Here is a 22,062-nt window from a genome sequence, read left to right as displayed (position 1 = left end):
CAGGAAGCATTCTGTGTTTTGGTTATAACGGTCTCTAGACAGTTAAGATGCACATCTAGGAATTCTTGTCGTGTTGCAGCAGAAACAAATCTGACTAGGAACCATGAGGTCACAGGTTCAATCCCTGGCTTTGCTCAGGGGGTTAAGGACCTGGCATTGCGGTGAGCTGGGCTGTAGGCCAGTGGCTGTAGCTCTGATTTGACCCCTAGCCTAGGAACCTCCGTATACTGTGGGTGTAGTCCTAAAGAGCCAAAAAAAAAAGCACATCTAAGGAAAAATTTCAGTGACCCCAGATTCTCGCATCTTCCTATTCATAGAATACTGAAATCATCAGCTTGAGATGTCGGTTCTTTATGATTAGGAGTATATCTTTTTATGCTTGACCACGTGTTTTTTCCCAGCAAAAAAGGATGGTGTATATTCTAGTTCCTCCTGTACCTCTTCGGAGCAGTTCCTCAGTGTTATCTGAGAGGCTACAGTCCTCGGGAAAGTCCCCCCAAAAAACTTAACTCACTTTTACGTTGTGCACTTTTCTTTCAGTCGACATAGTCTTGATCCCAGGATCAGAAAAATGGGCTCAGGAGAAAGAATGAGCCATAAGGCTTGTGTGGGGCTTGTCTGTCTACCGCCTCACATTCACTTTCTCAGGGGGCGTGTGTCATTGCTAGCTGGTTCCCCTTGGAACCATTCTGACAGTTCTAGAAAGTGGAGGGTGCTTTCGGGAGAAGGGGCCCAAGTGCAGAGAGCATCAAGGGCTGTTAGGAGACCCGGCCAGATGCTGCAGGGCTTCGCAGTTCACCAGGGCTCCCTCCATGAACACACAGTTCATGTTCTGAGCTCCAGGGGGAAACTGACATTGAGCAGAACTGTACTTGCCCTGTGCCCTTGCTTGAGAGATCACGCTTTGGGAGGGGACTTCCTAAAGCGAGGTCTTCGATCCCTAGGATGGAAGGGTTGGGGTGGCTGGGAGAGTGAGCCTGCTATAAGGTCCACTAATGTCAGAGCTTCCAGATAAGTGCACAGGCTCCTCCTTCCTGTCTAGGTCTAGAAAAGAACTGGACTGGCCCCTGGAGATAATAATGTAAAGAAAAGTGCTTACTGGAGTTCCCATCGTGGTGCAGCGGAAAGGAATCTGACTAGGAACCATGAGGTTGCGGGTTTGATCCCTGGCTTCACTCAGTGGGTTAAGGATCCCGTGTTGCCATGAGCTGTGGCGTAGGTCCACAGACAACAGCTCAGATCTGGCTCCAATTAGACCCCTAGACTGGGAACCTCCATATGCTGCAGGAGCAGCCCTAAAAAGGCAAAAGACCAAAAAAAAAAAAAAAAAAAGAAAAGAAAAGAAAAAAAAGAAAAAAGAAAAAAAAAAAGAAAAAAGAAAGAAAGAAAGAAAAAAAGGAAAAGTGCTTACTGATGGGTTTGGAATCAGGAAATGCTCAGGTGGTCCTGGTTGTTTAGCTATGTTTTGTCAGGTCACCACCGACCGCCATTCAAAAAGAAAAAGTGTCAACAGGCTGTGAATGACATTTAGTGACAGTGTGATCTGTAGCTACCAGCCTGAGAAAAGCACCTTAAATAAAGCTGTTCATCTACTGGAAGCCTTGGCGTAATGGAAAAAAAATATGGACTTTGGAACTATGTAAACTCGGCAATGTTTCAAAACTTCCCAGAACTTACTTCCTTATCGGCAACATGGAACGACCAAGTACATCCTGCCATTAGTGGCTGGGAGGGTGGAGAAAGCCCCAACCCAACGTTGTGCACTGAGAGAAGTTATCCACATCCCAGGATTTCTGACCCTAAATCACCTGCTTTCCTGGTTGAAGAAACTTCAGGCAGGCAATGCCATGGTTCCCAGGGCCAGAGAATCTAAGTTCCGTCCATCTCGACATTTCGACATTTGAAGTTTTTTATACTTGAAAAGCACATTTGGCTTAAAAACATGGAATTGTCAACAATGTTCATCATGATTTATGTCTAATAATGAGAAAATGGGAAAAAACTTAAATGTCCTTAAAAGTAGGAAACCGATTTTATAAATGGGCATAACTATGTGATAGAATACTTTGAGGCGTTAAAACTATGCTTCTGAAGAATACTTAGTGACAAGAAAAATGTTCATGATAAAATGTGAAATAAAAGATAAGCAACAAACAAACGATTGCGCAATAGGACCCCACTCCAGAAAAACAAGTGATACACAGAGCTATATAAGCAAAGAAACACTAAATGCAAGCGCTTGCCGCTGGCATTCAGGAGGAGTGGAACAAAATCAACTATACTTTAAGAAAATGCATTTTTGTGTTTTGAATTTCCAACAAGGATCATACGCTGCCTTAAAATGCGAAACCTCTAACTAAAGTCCTTGCGGGGAGGAGCACGACCCGGGAAGACGCAGGCGGGACCCGGGGCGGACCCCAGCGCCCCCTGGCGGAACCCCTAGGCCACGCCCCAGGGGCCGGCGCGTGGGGGCGGGGCGCGGAGACCCAGCCCAGCCCAGGCCTGCGCGGGTGGTGCCGGACTCGCGACGCCGGGAGGTCGGGGACGCACAGTCGAGAGCGGTAGGCAAGCCAGGGGGCTCGGGACCGGCGGGAATGGGGCACCGCGGGCCGGCGGGGAGCGGGCCGGGGCTGAGGCGGCCCTGGGACGGGGCTCCAAACTTTCTCGGAGTGCGTGGAGGGCGGGAGTGGGGGTCTGTCGCCCTCACCTTTGGCGTTTCGACTTCCCTGTGCGTCCTGGGCGGGCGAGTGACGCCTGCTTAGCTTGGGGAGCCGAGCTGCGGGTTGTGCGCACAGGTGATCGTGGCCGGGGTCTGAGGGTGTCCTGTCCCCCGCTTCCTGGCGCGTGTCTATCGCAGGGCGTGGCCACCGCGCCAGCCCCAGGGTGGCCAGCTGTGCGCGGGATAAAGGCTCTCTGGGCCCTGGGCTGGTGAGAGGGGGAGGGGAGGCCGCCCAAGGGCCCCTGCCGCGGCCCGGTCTCTGCCCGCCCCCGGTGCCAGCTGTGGTGTCCACTGGTGACCGAGTATTTGAGTGCGTGGGGAACCGGGTGGAAGTGAAAGCCGTGAGCAGCCCACATCCTTGGCGTGAGGAAGACGCCACCTCTGTCACGACGACTTTGCCTCAGCCAGCCCACTTCTAACCTCCGCCCCCAAGCTGGGTTCACAAAGTACTATCTTCCTCGCGGCCTCTTTGGGTTGGAGCAAAACAAACAGGAAAAGAGAGGGGAAAACGGTGGAGCCAGGGGACAGTGGCAGGAAAAGTAGAGGAGGGCTGCTGGGAAGCTGGGCCCCAATCTTGTGGGTTCTGCACCAGCTTCTGTTCTCTGGGGCACCATCCCCTCTCCGGCCAGGGTGGCCTCTGTGTGGTATCCAGGGATTGGAGTTCTTCCTGAGAAACCTGGACATGGGATGGGGAGGGATGGGTAGCCTGGGAACCAGGGTCAGAGCCAGATGTCATGGAAGGTCCCTGGGGTGTTGAGTTCTCTGGGGCTCTGAAATATTCATCTCACTGGTGAGCTTTGGTTTCAGTGCTGGCGCCTTTGGCTTGGCCAGTGGTGGCAGGAGAGCCAGGCCCTTCCTTGAGGCTAATATGTCTGAGGCAAAGGGGGCAGCCATACTTCCTCCTCACCTGCCTGCTCTCTTGGTCTCTCCAACCACGAGGACCCAGAGACCCGGTTTATAACTTAGAAAGAAGTAGTGGGACCACACAGGGTCAAGGGCCCCGACTTCCTGCCTTCTTGTGCTATGACCTCAGGGCCTCACCTGTAAAAACAGCACGTCAGAGAGGTAATGACAGGGGTGCACCTTAAGTCTGGAGAGAACCTCATATCCTGAGCTGGGTAATAGCCACCTTAGCTCAGCCTCTGCCCATGGAAGAGCACTTCCATCCCCCAAACTTGTCATCTCTTCAGACCGAGCAGAAGCCCCAGGGAAGGACACACGCTGTGTGTTTTCAGAGGGGGCCACACAGGAAGGGCCAGAGTATGGAAGCTCATACAGCTCCCCGGGAGGAAGGCCTCTGCTAACCCTGATGCGGCCTTTCTGGAGTATTCTGTTGGGAACCCTATAGAGAGGATGGCCTTGACCACATCTTCCAACACGAAGATTCTGGGGTTCTAGGCCAAAACATGGGTCTTACTTTGAAGTAGGAATGATACCCAGAAGTCCACGGTGCTGGGTACCTCAAGGGTACTCAGTGCATTGGTCAGGGAGGAAGAGAATGAGTCCTTATTCTTGTAGATAATGATCGGTATTCTTCCCTCTTACATAAAGGTGATGTCAGGGGATGGCAGCCTCCTGGTTCTATGCTGCTTGGAGATGTCCCCCAGCCCTTGGCAGTGAGTCCCACATTGGAGGTTATCACAGCAGCTGTCTGGGGGTGGGATGGGGAGAACCCCTGAAGAGAGAGTAGCTGGGTGTGAGGGGCTGGGTATTAGGGCAGGGGTTTTACCCTATGAAGAGTTGGGTCGTGAATCATTGCAGGTCTACCTGTAAAACAAAGGTGGCCTGGTCAGCCACCCACAGGATGGTAGTTAGGTGTGTCCTGATGCTGATGTTTCAGGCTTAAGGAAGTTTGAGGGAATAAAGCTGAACAGGTTTGCTCCCTGCAGAACTTCTCAGAGCCTTCCCCTGCCATTGTGCCTTGTACTTTTCCAAAAGGCGCTATGGATTGTTTTTCAGACTTATCTGTTTCTGAGCTCATCCATTGCCATCTCCCGGGGCAGTGTTCTTTACCGCAGTCCGGGAAATGCCTGGCTGAATGATTCGAGCTTCCCACTCTCTGTTTCTAGTATCGAGTCTCCCTTCCTCTCCCTGAATGAGGGCTGATTTGAGGGAAAAGGAGGCCATGGGAGGTCATTTGCCTGGATTCCCACAACTAGTTAGTGGCAGCATTAGAACCTGAACCCCAATCTCTTGACTTCCTCCCGCTTAGTCTTTCTTGTCTGCCGTGTGCCGCTGTTTCTCTGAAGGCTCGGGGGGATGAGCCAGACCCAGGGCAATAGGGGGGCAGTGTGGGACAATAGGGGGGCAGTGTAGAAGGAGAGGAAGTCATGGCCAGTCCCACACCCAGATCCTGCCCTGTGCCTGTGCCTCTGTAGCCATCCATCCTCCAGACCAGTGTCACATCAGTGGTGGCTTTGGCAGAGATTCTTTTTTTTTTGTTTTTTTGTTTTTGTCTTTTTGTCTTTTAGGGCCGCACCAGCGGCACATGGAGGTTCCCAGACTAGGGGTGGAATCGGAGCTATGGAGGTTCCCAGGCTAGGGGTCGAATCAGAGCTGTAGCTGCCGACCTACACCACAGCCACAGCAATGCCAGATCCGAGCCATGTCTGCGACCTACGCCACAGCTCACAAGCAATACCGGATCCTTAACCTACTGAGCAAGGCCAGGGATCGAACCTGCAACCTCATGGTTCCTAGTCGGATTTGTTTCTGCTGCACCACCATGGGAACTCCCCCTTGCAGAGATTCTTTAGGAAGCAAGTCATTCTGCCCTGAAGCCTTCTGCCCTGGTCTGTTAGGCTGTTCATTCAGAAGCAGAGACAGAGCTGGCATGGGCTTTGATCTTTTGATCTTTCTTCTAACCTAGGGCTCTGGCAAGGACTGACATGCTCAAGGAAAGAGGAATTGGTATCAACGAGAAAAGGTCTTTACTACCTTAGCCCGCCCCAGGTGTTGGCCTAGTCACACTGGCGACTGGTGGGTTCTGGGGCTCCTGTTCCAGGCAGGTGTGAAAGCAGAGGGCACTTTAAAGTCAGATGTCAGATTGGGGTTTGAGCCTGTCTCTGCCGTTCACCTGCTATGGGACCTCGGATTGAGCTGTCTCTGAATTTTACTTTTCTCATCTGTAGAGTGGGCATAAGAGTATGCGTCTCATAGGGCCCTCGTGGGGAGCAGACGTCCTTGGTACCTGGTAGTAAGGACACAGTCCTGGCTAGTCTAAGCGGTTCTCTTCCTTCCCTGCCCAGCTCAGGGAAAGGTTTGTCTCTCTTCCCCACTGTGGACTGTTAATTATCTGTCTGCCTCTCCTTTTGCTCATCTTCAAGTTCAACTGAAAAGGCAGAAGATGACACGCAAAGGAGGTGGATGGGGCCGTGTTCCTGAAGCTGTGCCCAGCCCTGCTTAATGCCTTCTGCTTTCCTTATCTGCACTCCCCGCTGCTCTGACCACTGGCTTGGTGGGGGTGTCCGAGATCACCTGTGCGATGACACAGTAATGTCCCCCCAAGGGTGAAGGAGGGGCTCTGGGTGCCTGGGTCTTCCCATCCCCTCAAGGGCAGCTTCGTCTTTCCAGGATACTGGAGCCATTGTCTGAGTTTCCGACTGGAGGGAGGCCGCCCTGGTTAGAGAGCAGGGCCGGGAGGGAGGTCCTGGGTGGGCAGCCTTATCTGTTTCAGACAGATGGGCGCAGGGAGCCAGGGGGAAGGAGGCTTGATCTGGCTCCACGTCAGTTGTGTGAGTGCTGGCGTCTGTTACCCCGAGTTCTCAGATAGTGGGCAGAGCTGAGAATGAAATTTCCAAACCCATGACCAAGAGGGCCTGTCGTAGGCTGGGCAGGAACTTTCATGGTTCTGGGGTTTCCTGGTGTGTCAACTGACCAGATGATTTCTAAAGTCCATTCCAGCTCTGATGTTTCAGTTTTTAGATCCTCTCAGCGTCATCTGGTTAAACCCAGAGGCCAGGCGGACAGGATGAGTTGATTCTGGGCCCCTGGGTCTGTGTGCGTCAGGCCTGGTGGCATGCCCAGACACTCCTGGGTGGATCCTCTTACTCCTCTGCCCTCCTGGCTCCGTGCTGGGTTAGGAGGGCGAAGTGTTTTCTTGGAGGGGAGGGGAGAGCTGGGGGAGTTGGGGGAGGTAAAGGAAGAGGGCGGGAAGGAGCCTGTCACAGGAGACGTGGGCCAGGGGCCCGCACTGCTGTGCCTGCTGGGTGGGGTCTCCTGAGAGGCGCACTCTGAGGTATTCTTTCCATTCTGGCTCTGAGCACCCCAGTTCCTGGCAGGGAGGAGGGCAGGCTGCCTGGACCAGTCAGCTGCTCCCTTCTGCCCCTCCCTCTAACACACACACACACAAACACACACACACACACACCCTCTTGCTATAACCCCAGTAGCACCAGCCTCCCCCTGCAGATTCCAAAGCCTTAACCCTTCAGATGCCCCACAGGGAGCTTGAACTTGAGCCCCTGCTGGCCAGGAGCATGCTGGCCACACTGAGGTGGTGCCAGGGGAAGGAGCTGGCTTCCCCTAGGCCGCCTCTGAAAACCTTGACAGCCAACAAGTATTATGTTTGAGCCCACCCACTTCTGCCGCCTGGGCCTGGGGTGGGGGTGTAGGAGAAAGGAGAGGTTCTGGCTCTTTCCTGATGGGCTGTGAGAATGGGGTCAGGAGAATGGGGAGCAGGCTTAGATCTATAACCTGGCAAGGAGGGGGCGGAGTCTGAGTATCTTGATAACAGGCATCGCGAGGAAGAGTGTGGCCTGCAGTGGAGCAGCCTTGCTTCCTGTGGCTGGAGTGGTGGAAGCTGGATGCCTCCTGTGTTTTAGGAAGATTCAGGCTTCCGGAGGGGAACCCTAAAGTTCCTGAACCTGTTTAGTCCCTAGAGACTGCGAGCCCCTCCAGCAGCTCCCAGAGGAACCCAGCTGACCTGATTCCTGCTTTCTAGTCCCTGTGTCACTCGTCCCCACTCTGTCTCTGTACCTTCTCCCTTTGGACTCCGCATCCCCTGCACCTCCCACCTGGAGTCATGGTCATGAAAGTAAACGCTGCCCACTACTCCATTTCCTCCTACCTCGTCAGATGCCATCCCCAAACCTCACAGCTAGCTGAAGCCTCCATAACGCGGAAGTGGCCGGGGCTCCTGTAGGTTGGGCCGCAGCCAGGGAACAGGCTCAGAAGCTGCCCGTGCTGGCAGGCCTGGGCCCGAGGCGCCTGTCCATCTGGCCCTCCTCGGAGGCGAGTGTGACTGAGCTCAGCCCCTCCCCCTGACCGCCCTAAACACTCTCTCCCGCTCCTGCACACAGCTCTACACGAGAGACCTAGGATGTAGTCCCAGCCCCGCTTTGTGGCCAAGGACAGGTCACTTACCCCGCTAGTACTGTGGCTGGCCGGCTGGTGAAGTGGGGGTGGGCTTGCCTTAGATGAGCAAGGTTTCTTTTAGCTCTGACCACCCTCTTCTGGTAGTTGCACAGGGTTTGGGACTCAGGGAGGTGATGGGAGGGGCTGAATGACTCAGTGTCCACTTGCTGTGTGAGGCTTCCTTTGTCATTAGAGGGTCTGGGGTGGGAAGCTCTGGGAAGGGATGAGAAGTGGGCATAGAGAGGGTGCCCAAGTGAGGGTGACAGAAGAGGGCTTAGTGCTCTGGAGTCAGTCAGGGAGCACTCTTGATATCATCACACCCTTGTGATGGTGACTTTATTTAAGCCTCTAGTTCTTTATTTGTAAATAGGATACCAAATAGCCGCCCTATTGGGCAATAGACTGGATTTAACGGAACAATAACCAGAGATAGGGGTCAGCCGCCCCTTTAAGTGCTCTATGTGTGTTTTCTCATTTGGTTTTGACAACAGCTACGTGGAGGGTACTGGTGTAGTGTTAAACCCATTTTCCAGGTGGAGAAACTGAGGCAGAGTGAGGTGAAGTGGTCAGTGCCATTCTCTGATGAGCATGGCCTGGTGGCTGACTCCCCAGGGAACTGGACCGTGAGCTGCCGTGTGCCCTGCTGTCTCCTGGTGAATTCCTCTGAAAGCAGAAGTGTCACAGGGAGGGGAGAGGGAGAGCAGAGGGCATCTTTGTGAGTCAGCTGCCACTGCATCAGGCAGAAGCCCAGAGTCCTGGTGGCCTCTCCAAGGCTGGCCTTGTGCTCCCTGATTCACCCTTTAGTTTGGGGAGGGACCTGTTTGCCCGGCTTGGCTTCAGTGAAGGGGTGGGGAGCTGGCTGGCCGGACAAAGGGCAGGCCCTGCATCACTGGGCTCCTCAGATATGCCCCAGGACCGCAGTCTGTTAGAGCCGGAAGTGAGCTCAGAGGTCATCTGGTCCACGCAGCTCAGTTCACAGAGGTGCCCCTCGAGGGGCCAGCAGGACCAGGGTTGTCTGGTGGCCCAGTTGGGGCCTCTGACCACAGAGCAGTTCCTGCCAGTGTCTTGTGGGCCGTGTTTAGCCTGAGATGACAGTAATGATGACAGATCACCGTACTCCAGAGGTGGCCTGTGTGAAGGGTCCCACAGACAGGATGCTGTTGTCCTGGTGGAGCTGGAGGGGCCAGGGAGGGGGGTGAAGGGAGAAGGACCCTCTTGCTTCAGGGGAGGAGAGCCCCGTCCAGGTTTCTCTGCCTTTTTTTTTTTTTTTTTGGTCTATTTAGGGCCACACCCACGGCATATGGAGGTTCCCAGGCTAGGGGTCAAATTGGAGCTGTAGCCACTGACCTAGACCACAGCCACAGCACTTAGGATCCTTTACCCACTGAGCAAGGCCAGGATTGAACCCGCATCCTCATGGATCCTAGCCGGGTTTGCTACCTCTGAGCCACGGCACAACTCCTTTTCTTCCTTTTTAAAAAAAAGTCTACTAAGGTTCATGTATTATAACTGTTTATGTATATTGTCTTACCCTGACGTAAACCCCAAATATTTTCAAAAACAGTTACTCTCTCTGTCTGTTAAACTGACACTTTTCAGTGTTGGGCTCCCCGTTTCCTCCAAGTGCTCCAGCCCAGCATGTGGGGCCTTCACCAGGCCGCTTCCCATGCCTGGTTACCTGTGTCCCACCCTCGCTGTCTGGAAGGTCTTATTTCTGACCTGACGCGTTCTTGCCGTGCTGGACCATTCCCTCTGGGAAGATGGAGAAAAGCTTTCCTCAAAGTAACTCATGGAGAGCCTGGGCCTGCCATTTGCTTCCTCCTCCCGCCCCCTGCCCCCCTTCCCTCTCTGTGGCATCCCCGGTGAGAGGGAAGTGTTGAGACAACCCTCTCTGTGCTCCCTGAACCGTGCAGAGGGCCCTACAACGAGGAGCTGGTGCCCCCTCCCTTCTGGCAGAGCCTCTGGGGATGTTTGCTGACCTTGGCCTGGGGCTGCCCCCTCCCTGTGGAGTCCTGAAGGTCAGGAGATGCTCGAGGGGGTGGTGGGGGCTCTGTGAAGGGGTTCACACTCTGTCAAGGACACAGGGACCCTTCCAGGGACTCCCTCCTTAGCTCTTCCCAAGCCCCCATCTCAGTCTGCTCAGAGGGGAACACCAGGCCCTGAGGAGGTTGATTTGGCATAAGAGGCATAAAGAACAGGGCATAGCATAGAGGACACAAGCCCAGGTCCCTGAAGGCCTCCGTTTGGTTTTGCCATTAACTTGCTAGTTCTGTGATTGTGGCGAGTCACTTCCCTGTTCTGGCCGGAATTCCCTCAGCAGGACCATCACTGGGGGCCTTCAGGCTCTATTTCTGGGCTTCCCACCTCCTCATTTCTCCGTACTTCCCTGGCTGGGGGGTCCCTCTCCTGCCTCAGAGAAGGTACCGAGTGGATCCAGTGGCCTGACCTCTCAGCGCCGTCTCCCCAAGCCACCAGCCCTGGGGCAGAGAGGCAGGAATCACTGGGGATGCTGGCACTCGAAACGTGTGTCTCCCCCTCCTGGGAAGTTGCAGGGCCCTGCGTGTGCTATCTCCGGCCTGGCAAGGCCGTGAAGAGAGTGGTGGAAGCCACAGGCTGCCACGTGCCTCCTGTGCCTTGGCTGTTAGTTGAAAGAACCAGAAAGTCCTGTCCCGGACCTGCTTTTCGCTGCGGCCTCCCAGCCTCCAGGGACCAGCTGCATGCACCCACTCGCCCAGGCCTCTTAGGCGGCCCCTGACTCAGCTTGCTACCTTCTCCAGCCCCATGGCCCCCTCCTCCAGGCCTGGCTGCTCCGGGCCTGGGGCTAGCTTGTTGTCTTCCATTCTGGGCCTTGGCTCCTTCCCAGCTCTGCCTTGCAGGCCTAGAGCTCCTGCCAGCTGCTGTGGGGGCTGGGCTGACCCCTTGAATGAGTCCCAGCTGGCCCTGTGGCTCACTGCTGGCTTGGCCTGGTCACCAGAAGGCTTCCTGAAATGGGCACAGGGGGTTCCCAGGTACCTGCTCTCACACCACTGATGCCCAGTGACTGCTCTGGGCTCCTGCTTTGCCAGGAAGCTACACAGTAGGGAGGGCTGTGGACAGAAAGCTGGAAGCAGGTGGAGGGGCGGAGTGGCGCCTTGGGGATGGGGACAATGGCCCGTGAAGGGTGAGCCTCTCCTCTTCATAGAGGCAGGCTGGACTGGGGCTGAGGGAGCCGGGCCTAGGCACTCACAACTGCTCTTGCCTTTATTCCAGGTCCAGCAACTGGGTCTCCTCTCAGACCTCGAGTGGCCATGTCCCAACCCAGTGCCCCGCCTCCATATGAGGACCGCAACCCTCTGTACCCTGGCCCTCCGCCCCCGGGGGGCTATGGGCAGCCTACTGTCCTGCCTGGCGGGTACCCTGCCTACCCACAGCCTGGCTATGGTCACCCTGCTGGCTACCCACAGCCTATGCCCCCCATCCACCCACCCATGAGCTATGGTAAGTCCCTGAAGGGCAGTTGGGGCTGGGGGAAGAGGGGACACGTGTATCACGTGAGGCCACTTCCTGTGCTCCTTTTTCAACTTCCTCGATCGCTTTTTCGTCTTCTCTTTAGCTCCTTCCTTCTGTTTCCCCATCTTTGTTACCTCCCTGCTTTTTCCCGTTCTTAGCACCCTTGACTACCTGCCAGCCCTTTTATTCAGCAAGGAGACAGTGTTTGTACAATATACACCAGAACTTACATCAGATGAGAAAGTGGCTGGGAGATAACTTTAGAGCCATGACTCAAGGAAGCCATTTCCGTTTCCCAACTAGGCACTTGCCACCTCACCCACACTTTGCTCTTCCTCAACAACCGCCTTTGGAACCTGAAGCCCCCTCGCCCCTTCCTTTTTTAGGGCCACACCCGCAGCATATGGAGGTTTGCAGGCTAGGGGTCCAGCTAGAGCTACAGCTGCCTGCCTACACCACAGCCATAGCAACGTGGGATCTGAGCGGCATCTGCAACCTACACCACAGCTCAGGGCAATGCTGAATCCTTAACCCACTGAGCGAGGCCAGGGATTGAACCCGCAACCTCAAGGTTCCTAGTCAGATTTGTTTCCGCTGTGGAACGACGGGGACTCCCCCCCCTTTTTTTTCATTTTTAATATTCTTGGTGCTGACCAAGCCTCATACTTTAAGGAAACGTCTGATTTTTTGAAATATCCAAAAGTATTTGGATGTTTGAACATAGTGGCAGGTCAGTTTGGTTAGAAATGAGGTGAGATTAGAATGCGCTGAGACTTGTGCTGTGGTTCACATGTGGATTTTGAGAGCAGTTCCCAAGGAGGCATTCAAGGAATGCTTTGAGCCCCTGCAGCATCTCTGGAATCCGGGAGCATGGCCAGCTCTCGTCTGGCCATACGTGTTCTGGTGCGAATACTGGCACATCAGCCACGTTTACGGTCATGCCTCGTCCTGTGCACTTAGCCCCTGCGTCCTCACCCTCACGTGTGCCTGGTGTCAGTCACGGTCTGCACACTGTGTTCCCCACGCTGCACACAGGTGCGCGGTGTTTCTGCCTTCCTTTTCCTCCTTCCATCCCTGAGTCCCTACTCTGACCCTGCCAGCTCCTGTCCTGTGCCTGCCTGGCTTCCTCACGAGATGGTGACCTCTTGGCGGCAGGGACCGTGGGTATCCCCTCCCTCGGTCAATGCTTGCTGCTGGAGTACTTACACCTAAGCCCCCGGGCCAGTTCTGGTCCCTCAGGGGGCATCGTGGGGACTTGGCTGGGCCAAGGAGCTCTTGGGTTATCACACGTCTTTTGGCTGGGGTACCTGAGACTTGGGGAGAGTGTCGTGGAGGCGTGGGGATCGAGGCCACATGTCCCGGGGCCCCACTTGGTCATACGTGATCTGTCCCTAGGCCCAGGCCATGGCTATGGTGGGGAGGAGAGAGCGGTGAGTGACAACTTCGGGTCTGGAGAGTGGAGTGACAGGAAAGTCCGACATGCCTTCATCCGAAAGGTGAGATATGGGCTGGGAGGCGGGTGGACCTGGGCCCCTGGGGCTGTGGGCTTGGGAGGCACCCACTCCCACACACATGTGCTGCTAGGTCCTCTCTAGCCCTGCACCTCCTCGAAGGGGGCCCTGGGCTCCTCTCGCCTTGACCTTGTTTTGAGGGGCACATACAGTCTGGGCAGGCTCTGCTGAAGTGTTTTGCCCTCGGCAAACTTCTTTCTCCTGCTAGACCATAGTGGCTTGAAGCCAGAACTCATGGCACTTGCTCGCAGCCCCCTGCCCCCCATCTCTGAGCTCAGCCCCTGCTCAGAGTAGACAGATACCTGACCAGTGTCACGCTGAACTGCTGCAGGTACCTGGCAGTGCGGCGAGGCGAGGGCAGCGAGTGGTCAGTGGAGGGCAGGTGTAGGGCAGGGCAGGGGAGGTGCCAGGGAGCAGCAGGGGCTGGGAGTCAGCCCTCAGGCTGGGGGCAGTGTCTGAGCCAGACTCCTCCCTGCGGGTGGCCTCTGCCAGGCTGCAGCCAGGGGGCTCTTGAGTGCGAGCCAAGTAAGAGGAGATCCTTCACAGTTGAGGAACCTCCTTGCTGCCTCTGAGAGGTGGGGGAGGGGGAGATGGTGAGGCCCTCGGGCTCCCTGGTCTGGGGGCCAGCTGCCTCCTGGGAGAGGCGGGAGTGGAGGGTGGTGCCCTGAGCTGGTCCCGCCACCTGTGTTCCAGGTTTACGCCATCATCTCGGTCCAGCTGCTCATCACGGTGGCCATCATCGCTATCTTCACCTTCGTGTGAGTCTCTAGGCCTCTCGGCCCGCCCTTCCCAGCTCTGAGTCACCTGCTGGGAGCCTGGCTTGGGGTGGGCCCTTGACCCCGAGGGACTGGAAGAAGAGCTTGGAGGCGGGCGATTGGAGAAAATGGGGCAGGGCCTCTGCAGGGAGGTAGACGAGCCGCCGTGCTGTGACCCCTCTCTTGTCCTCCCCTGCTCCACAGGAAGCCGGTCAGCAATTTCGTGAGGACAAACCTTGCTGTCTACTACGCATCCTAGTGAGTCTGTGCTCCCCTCTGCTCGGGGACAAGGGGAGAAGGGGCGACACTTGGCCAGGGGTCAAAATCCTTTTGGAGAGGGACCCTCCCGGTTGCCAGCCATGCCGGGCAGTATGGGCATGTGCCACCAAGTATAGGGTCACAGGGCTCCTGAGAGCGGAGCGGTGCCCGGGGGGGTGGGGTGGTGGAACTGGTGGTGACATGCATACTGCAGAATGGTCCCATGTTCTGGCAGCCTCTCTGCTTGGGGCCTCCTGTGACCTCCTGCTTGGCCAGACCCCCCTCTTACAGAGCACCTTGGTGCCCATGGCTGGGGTGGGCTTGTCCTACCGGGCAGGCAGCCTCCCCTCAGACTTCTAGACCGTTCCCTGCGCCTCCCAGCTGCCAGTCTGGCGAGTGCTGCCAGGCTGGAGTGGGCCTGGAGACTATGGCCCTGTCTCTTTCTCCCCAGTGCTGTCTTCCTGGCCACCTACCTGACCCTCATCTGCTGCCAGGGACCCAGGTGAGTCCCAGCGACTGAGACTATGACAAGGGATGCTGGAGGTGGGAGTGGGGCTGGTGATGGCAGTGGCTACTGCTGAGCTGCGTACAAACCACCTGGTGTGGGAGGATCTGTTTAGCTACCTCCTTCTTATTCTGACAGCACCCCGCAAGCACGTAGCATCTTAACCACTTAACACATAGGGAGAGCCCTAGGCTCAGAGAGGCCGGGGAACCTTCTCTCACGCAGGTGGTCAGTCTCAGAGCTGCAGACGAATCCAGGTCTTTGTGGCTCCACAGCTCAGGCTTGTCCTACTGTCCCTGTTGCACAGAACCCCTGAGTAGGTACCTGGGGCCGTGCCAGCCTCCCCACCTGCAGGTCAAGGCCTAGTTCTCAAGGCTCACAAGCCACGGACTTCCTTCTGCTAAAGGAGCCTCTGAGACCTGGCCAGCCCCACGCCACTTAATCATGGTTTCTTTCCCTTCAGACGCCGCTTCCCATGGAACATCATCCTGCTGACCCTCTTTGTGAGTCTGAAAGGGCCGGAGGAGGGGGCGGAGATGGTCAGGGAGGGCAGGACCCGGGGAAGGGACGGGACACCACGGTGGCAGATGGCCCTGGCTCTCTCCTTGGCCTTACCCTGGCCCCGCCCTCGGTCTCCTTGGGGTGGCCGCTTTCTACCTCGGTCACACGTACCCCAGCTCTGGCCGGCCACCCTGGCCATGCCTCCAGGGCCCCACCTCTCTTCTGCAGTGTCTCACTCTTGTCTCTGTCCTTCCCTCAGACTCTGGCCATGGGCTTCATGACCGGCACCATCTCCAGGTACGTTCCAGGACAGAGCACTACACAGGGGCGTGTTTTATAGGGGAGTGGGGCATCCCTGGGCTGGCGGCCACCTGCATGGGTGGCGCTGGGCCGGATCCTTGGAGAAGGGGTTTTGAAGTCACGCGTCCGTGGCTTATACCTCCGACCTCCCCTAACCGCTCGCTCCCTCCCGCAGCGTGTATGATACCAAGGCCGTCATCCTCGCGATGATCATCACTGCCGTGGTGTCCATTTCAGTCACCATCTTCTGCTTCCAGACCAAGGTGGGGGCATGGGGGGCCCTCCCCTGGCTGCCCCGTCCCCCTTCCGGACCGGGCACTTGAGTGGGCCCGGGAGGGCCCAGGCCCCTATGCCAGGGACTTCCTGAGACCCCAATCCCCTTCTCCTCGCATCTGCACCCACAAAGCTGCTTCCTGTGTCCGTCCCTAGAATGTCACGGTCACTCCCAGGAGGCAGCCCTGGGACGCCCTGGAGGAGGAGGCAGGGGCCCTCTGACTTGGCTGCTGGTCGTGGCCTGTCTGACACTCTCTTCCGGGCAGGTGGACTTCACCTCCTGCACAGGTCTCTTCTGTGTCCTGGGAATTGTGATGATGGTGACTGGGATTGTCACTGCCATTGTGCTGTCCTTCAAATATGTGAGTGTCCCGGGAGAGCTGGGGTCAGGGAACCCAGTGCTCAGGGCAGATTTTCCATATCTTGTGTGGTGTGGCGGGCCCCACAGGCCTTGGGCAGGCTCTGGCTTCCGGAACCTCTGGGCTGGCTAGCAAAGGCATCCCTTTTGGGTTAGGGTGGAGACAGCCGGCCCTGGGAGCCATAGCAGCTGAGGCCCTGGACACCATGGTGGGCTTCCTATGGGAAGCGGTGGGTTAGGGCTGCCGGACAGCTGAGACCAGGTTCTGGGAGGCAGGGTGGCAGAAGAATCCAGAAGACCGGGAAGATGTGCCTGGCTGGAAGGGACCTTAGGCATCGCTGTATCTGACCCCTCTTTTATTGCAGTGGGGGTGGGGGTGGGGGTGGGGGTGGGGAGAGTGTCAGGCCTCCAGGCTGAGGAGAGATTCATGGTGGGGAGGGGGGGATGGGCTGAAAGGGGAAGGATGTGAACGGGAGGGCTGCCTGCCCACTTGACCTTGGGCTGCCCTGGGGGTGCTCCCTGCCTCTGCTGTTTCATCAGGGTGGTTGGGGGGCTTCCCTCCCAGCCCTCTTTAGTTTATCCCTCCCGGGCTGGGCTGCAGGAAGGCGGTCAGAACTAGGGGAGATGATGGGCTCCTCAAGCAGCGCATGCCTGGGTCTGCCCCTCCCAGAGCTGTAAGTCAGCCGCCTTTCTTCCAGAAGCACAGTGGACTCCTCCATACCTTGACTAACTTTGGAGATGGGTTTGGCTAAAAGATGCTCCGATTGATTTTATGTGGCCACTGGACGATGGCCTGTTTTTTCTGCCGAATATGTTACCCTTCTTAATTTCTTCCCGTATCAGAAGGCAGAAGCACTCCTTTCATGTAGCTAGCTCTCTGGATCTTCCCACTTGGCCAGAATCCCGGAGGGGTCGCGGTGGTCCTGAGGTTCTGCCTTGGTCCAAGCTCTGCCCAGATTTCCAATGTCAGCCCTGTTCCTTCTTCCCAGATTTACTGGCTGCACATGGTCTATGCTGCCCTGGGTGCCATTTGCTTCACTTTGGTGAGTAATCCCGCCTCCCGGAGGAAGGGGCGGACCTGGGGATGGTGAATGTGGGCTACTTGGGAGGCTGGGGTGGGGCCCAGCTGCCCTTCCTTTCTCCTGCTGTCCGGAGCGTCCACTGATTTTTCCGGGCACTCCCGCCATCTCTGGTCCACGCCACCAACTTTGAGAACACTCAGCAGGCTGTATTACGGTGTGTCTGTCCCCCTTTCTAGAAGGTGACCTGCTTGAGGGCAGAGACCGTGCCTTATCCTGTTCATTAATGTGTTCCCTAAGCACACCTCATGGCCCGGAGGCTCCCAGGACAGGTCTGCTGACCCCCGAGCCCCTGGGTCCTCACGTGTGGCTCCCCTGTCCCTGCAGTTCCTGGCTTACGACACGCAGCTGGTCCTGGGGAACCGGAAGCACACCATCAGCCCCGAGGACTACATCACCGGCGCCCTGCAGATCTACACCGACATCGTCTACATCTTCACCTTTGTGCTGCAGCTCCTGGGGAGCCGGAATTAAGGAGCGCCTCCTGTTTTGCCCCCTGCCCCGGGCCTTCCCTGCCACAGAGGGCTGGGCCTGGACCTGGGGCTGGCCCTCAGACTTCTTTCCTTCCTCTCAAGTAACAGCCCATTTCCCTTTCTCTCCAGGGATGGGTCGCCTCTCTGGCTATGGATGCGTAGGTACCTGGTGGGGTTGTAGGAACTGGGGACTCACCCCTGCTCTTGGTGGACTCACAGGGACTGGGCCAAAGGTGTGCCTTCTTCCTCTGCCCACCAAATCCTTAACAGCTGGGGTTCGAGTGGGGAGGGATGAAAAGAGCTAAAATGGAATATGAGAGGCAGAAGTGACTTTGTGGTGACGAGGTTTCCCCTCCCACTTCTGCCACCAGCTGGAGCTGTTTCCTCCCTCAAACCCTAACAAAGCCAGACAGTGCTGTCCCCAGCCCCCTGGACTCACAGCCAGCCACTACCCTGTACTCCTTTGGTAGCCCTTGGCACCTTCCCGCTGAGGAAGGTAGACGGGGTTTGTGCCTATGGGTCTCCCCTGCTTCACCCCTTCTCTCAATAGCATATATATATATGTGTATATATATACTGATTTTCTGGGCTAGGGTCAGGGAGGAAGAGGAGAGTGAGCCAAGTCAGATGCGGAGGTCAATACGAGATCAGCATCTGCCCGGGGCGTCCCTCTGGCTTGTGGTGGTGGAGAGCGGGCCCACCTGCAGCCATCTGGTCCCCATTCTCCAAAGGTGCCTGGGGCCCCCCTGGTGCTTCTGGCTGCTCAGAGCAGAAAGTGAGGGACAAAGGTCAGGTGGTGTGTAGGGTCACTGCTTCCTGACAGCGTGGCCAGGAAGTAACCAGGGTGAAGAGAGACTGGGGTCCCCTACCCTGTCTGAGAGCCATGGAAACCTATGGTGGCACCCATGGTTCTTGGGTTCTGCAAACTCGGGGAGGGCCCTGAGAGGAACGAGATGCCCCTCGCTTGCGGGATGTAAGACTTCGGCCCCATCTCTCCAGCCAACTACCGCTTTCTTCTTGACACCAAGTGCCTCAAGCTGGAATGGGGGAGGGGGGACAAGGGCCACTCTGTGGGGGTGGGGGTGGAAACCAGATCAGCCCAAGGGTATAGTTAGGACTTCTTTATTAAGTACTTGGTCCTACCTATATCCCACAAAAAGACATAACTAGAAATGTAATAAAGTTTTATGTTTAGAAGGTAAAACCCTGTTGGGCTCTGGTTTTCTTCCCTTTAAGGTGTCAGCTCTGGCAGAATCCGTCTGGCCCCGCCCAAAGCAACCACATCCTACCTTTGCTTTCTGGCTGGTATCTTCTACCTTTTCTAGGATCACCAAATACACTTGGCCCCAGTGCTTCCTGGGGATGGGTGGCTCAATACCAGGTCGAGCAGGGACTGCTCAGAGCCATAGCGCATAACCTTTCCGCATCATGGACCCTTTGCAGATGCGCGGGGGAGCTATGACCTCTTTTCCTCACAGAGCTGTATGTGTATACACACAACTTTGCATGTGGGGGGCAGGGATGGACCACAAGGTTCAGGTTTACAACTCCTGACTTAGCAATCCCTGTCCCATCCCTCTTATAAACAAGGAAACTGAGGCCCAGAGTGGTTGAGTCATTTGCACTCAGCCAAAAGGAGTCAGTGCTTTTTTTACCTCCACACCCTGAACACCCTCTTTGATTCTCTTTAGACAGTAAAGAGAAGGTTGAGCGGGACCCCGCCCTCCTGGCCAGCAGCTGGAGGGCTTGGTCCCCAGGGCCTGAGCCTAGGCTTGTTGTGCTTAAGTCTCTGCGGTTTCCCCAGCCAGTCAGCTGGGAACACTGAGGCTTCTGTGAGAGGGAGCACACGTGAGTAACCAACCCCACCCTCTGCCCCTCCCATCCCAAGGGACTCACAAACCCAAACCTGGTTCCTTTCCACTCAAACACTCAGTAACTTTATTTGCCTTCGGCTGGTTTCTGGGGAGGGGAAGGGTAGGGCCGGCAGCAGCCTGGGCTTCATGCGCCCTCTGGTGGGCCTCAGAGGCAAGGACCAGAATCATGGCCAAAGCCAAAGGACTTGACAGTTGGGAGGCCACAGTCTAGGGGAGGGTTGCAGTGTTCCTCACGACTGCACCCCGGACACAGCTTCAGGAGACGGGGCATGATGGGAGGAGGCCCTGAACCTCTGACTCTCATACTCGCCCGTGTTGGATGCCCGCATGTTCTGCCGAGCCTTCATCTGCTTCAAACGGTCCTTGTCCACTTCCCGCTTGGTGAGGATGAAGAGGAGGATACCACAGGGGAAGCCGATGGCCCTAGGGGTGGGGAGATGTGCACGGGATTGGGGGAGGGGCCAAGCCTGAGCCAGAGGGGCTGGGGAGAATCTCATTCCATCTTGCACAAACACTGCAATATATCACATGTGTCTACTCAGCCTCTGTGCTGGCTGCTGGAGGGATCCTGCTTGATTCGGATCCTACCACTGCCCTGCTCAAAACCCTATTAACAGCTCTCCATCACTTCCTGGCCAAATTCGCATTCCTAGGCATAGCACAAAAGGCTTAATGTGGCTGGGTCTCCGTCCACCTTGTCATTCCTCTCCTCTTGAGCCTGATACTCCCCAGCATAAGCCCTGTCACCCTGCCCTCGGGACTGTGTAGGGTTCCTTAGGTAGCCCATCCTCTTCCCCTCTCCAGGTCTTGGCAAAGATTCCCTCTGCCTGAACCGCCCCACACCCGCTCCCAGACTCCCATTTTTAACCTGAGTAACCGCTACGTGGGAGGTACTTCTGTGCAGGTTAAAGGCAAGGAGTCACAAGATCTGGTGAGAATCCAGCTCTGAGCCTCAGTTCCCTCATCTGTGAAATGGGGATGTCACACTTATTTTGGAAAGACTAAAACATTACACTGTAAAGTACTGGCACACCTCAGGTGCTGGAAAAAATGTTAATTTCCCCCTCCTTTTCTTTTAACATTGGTCAATAATACGTACTAAAATCAGCGTCAGATCCAAATAACAATGCACTGAACACCTTGTAGGTGCTGCTACTATACAACTAACATAATCTCGTGGGAGTTCGATTTTCTCAAAGAGCTCAACTGGGTCTCACCCCAAGCTCCCCAAAGAGAGGATGAGGCCAGGGACCCAAGTCTCAATCAGATTAGCTCAATTTACGCCACACAAAACCTACTTGTCTCTCCAATTCCACATACTTTCCCACCTCCCCTGCCCCAGTCCTCTGAGAGGCCCATGCTCACATCCAGCAATTCTGTCTCCACAACCTTGGATTCAGCTCACCACCTGAAACTTGGAGAAGTTTCTGGGTCCCACCCTCCCCTGGTGCCACTCCCCATTGGTGGGCAAAGGGTTAAAACTCACCAGGCTAGTCCCACAGCTTTCATGGGGTTCTTGCCCCTCTTTCTGGGAATGTATTCCAGCTCAGGGGGTAGGGGTTCAGGCTCCTCCTTGCACTCTGGGGAGCTCTGGCTTTGCAGTGCCCGGGTCCTGTTCTGGGAAGCCTTGTTAGCTGTGGCTCCTGAGAGAATCCCTGTGGATGGAGGCAAGGAAAGTCAGTGAGAGACTGGGGAATCCCGGGGAGGAGTGGTTGTGATCTGAGGAAGGGGAGTGACTGCGGTCTGGAGTAACAAGTGCCAGGGAGAGTCCAGAGGGAAATGGGAAAATTGCCATCGAGGTGGCACCTTTGAAAGCCACTTCCACGTCACTGCGGGCTCATCACCCCGGTGCTAGGAGAGCGAGCTTCGCTGTTCTTCATTTCAGACGGCAGGATGTGAAGGACTGCAGTGGGGCTCACAAGAGGCGTATGAAGGAAATCCGAGAAAAGGTTTCTAAACTGCAGAATGTTAGTACTGGAAGGGAGCGTAAAGGTAGTCTACTCCATCCCCTCATTTTATAGAAGAGGAAACTGACGCCCCGAGAGACGAACTGCTTCGCCCAAGGTCAAACTGCTAATTATCCGGGGCTAGAACCCAAGCCTTCAGAAGCCCAGGGCTCTTTCCTCTGCACTGCGGTGAGTGTGAAACATCTAGAACGCGGGAGTCTAGAAGGCTTCCTCGGGGCTCCCTTTCGCTCCAAGACTCCAGAGATACGGTGTAACAGGAAGGCTGAGGGATGGAGTGGGTGACCTCTAGACAGCATCTTTTAGCCCCCTGACTCTTTAAGATCCTGCAGAAGGGTGCAGGCAGCAAACAACACCCTGACCTTCCGCTAGCACTGAGCGAGATGTGAAAAAAAAGGGATCCCCTGCAGTCCTACCCTCCCCAGGGTCCCTCTCCTTACCCCGGAGGACGCGGGCATTTCTCGCCCCCCGGCCCTTCAGCGCCGTAGCAGCTACCACCGCCGCCATGTTCAGATCCCACCCCCCTTCACCGCGCTCCCCGCCGGGAATTGTAGTTTGCGTAAGGGGCCTCCCCCGCTCCTTCCGTCTGTCCTACAGATCAGAAACTACATTTCCCAGAAGCCTGCGGAGCGGACCCAGGAGAACTAC

At 56.1% G+C, this 22,062-nt stretch overlaps 2 protein-coding genes across 2 annotated transcripts; one reads left to right on the top strand and one right to left on the bottom strand.

The window, feature by feature from the left end:
• Positions 1–2,429: 2,429 nt before the first annotated feature.
• TMBIM1 (transmembrane BAX inhibitor motif containing 1) lies at positions 2,430–18,780 on the top strand. The gene is made up of 12 exons (XM_047773478.1): positions 2,430–2,561; positions 11,324–11,551; positions 12,959–13,059; positions 13,768–13,832; positions 14,034–14,087; positions 14,539–14,589; positions 15,056–15,095; positions 15,353–15,390; positions 15,569–15,656; positions 15,933–16,028; positions 17,014–17,067; positions 17,431–18,780. The coding sequence occupies exons 2-12, from the start codon at positions 11,362–11,364 to the stop codon at positions 17,575–17,577; spliced, it is 924 nt and encodes a 307-aa protein (XP_047629434.1). The 5' UTR covers positions 2,430–2,561; positions 11,324–11,361; the 3' UTR covers positions 17,578–18,780.
• A 706-nt stretch (positions 18,781–19,486) lies between these two features.
• Positions 19,487–22,059, bottom strand: LOC125123546 (probable hydrolase PNKD). The gene is made up of 3 exons (XM_047773479.1): positions 21,855–22,059; positions 20,937–21,105; positions 19,487–19,873 (listed from the first exon to the last, which is right to left on the bottom strand). Exons 1-3 carry the CDS (start codon positions 21,919–21,921, stop codon positions 19,681–19,683), a joined length of 429 nt encoding a protein of 142 aa, XP_047629435.1. The 5' UTR covers positions 21,922–22,059; the 3' UTR covers positions 19,487–19,680.
• Between the last annotated feature and the right edge of the window lie 3 nt (positions 22,060–22,062).

This window comes from Phacochoerus africanus, chromosome 3 (genome assembly GCF_016906955.1).
Source record: "Phacochoerus africanus isolate WHEZ1 chromosome 3, ROS_Pafr_v1, whole genome shotgun sequence".
Classification (NCBI taxonomy): Eukaryota; Metazoa; Chordata; class Mammalia; order Artiodactyla; family Suidae; genus Phacochoerus; species Phacochoerus africanus.
Note: the sequence above shows the minus strand (reverse complement) of the source record. Positions and strands in the feature narration are given on the sequence as shown.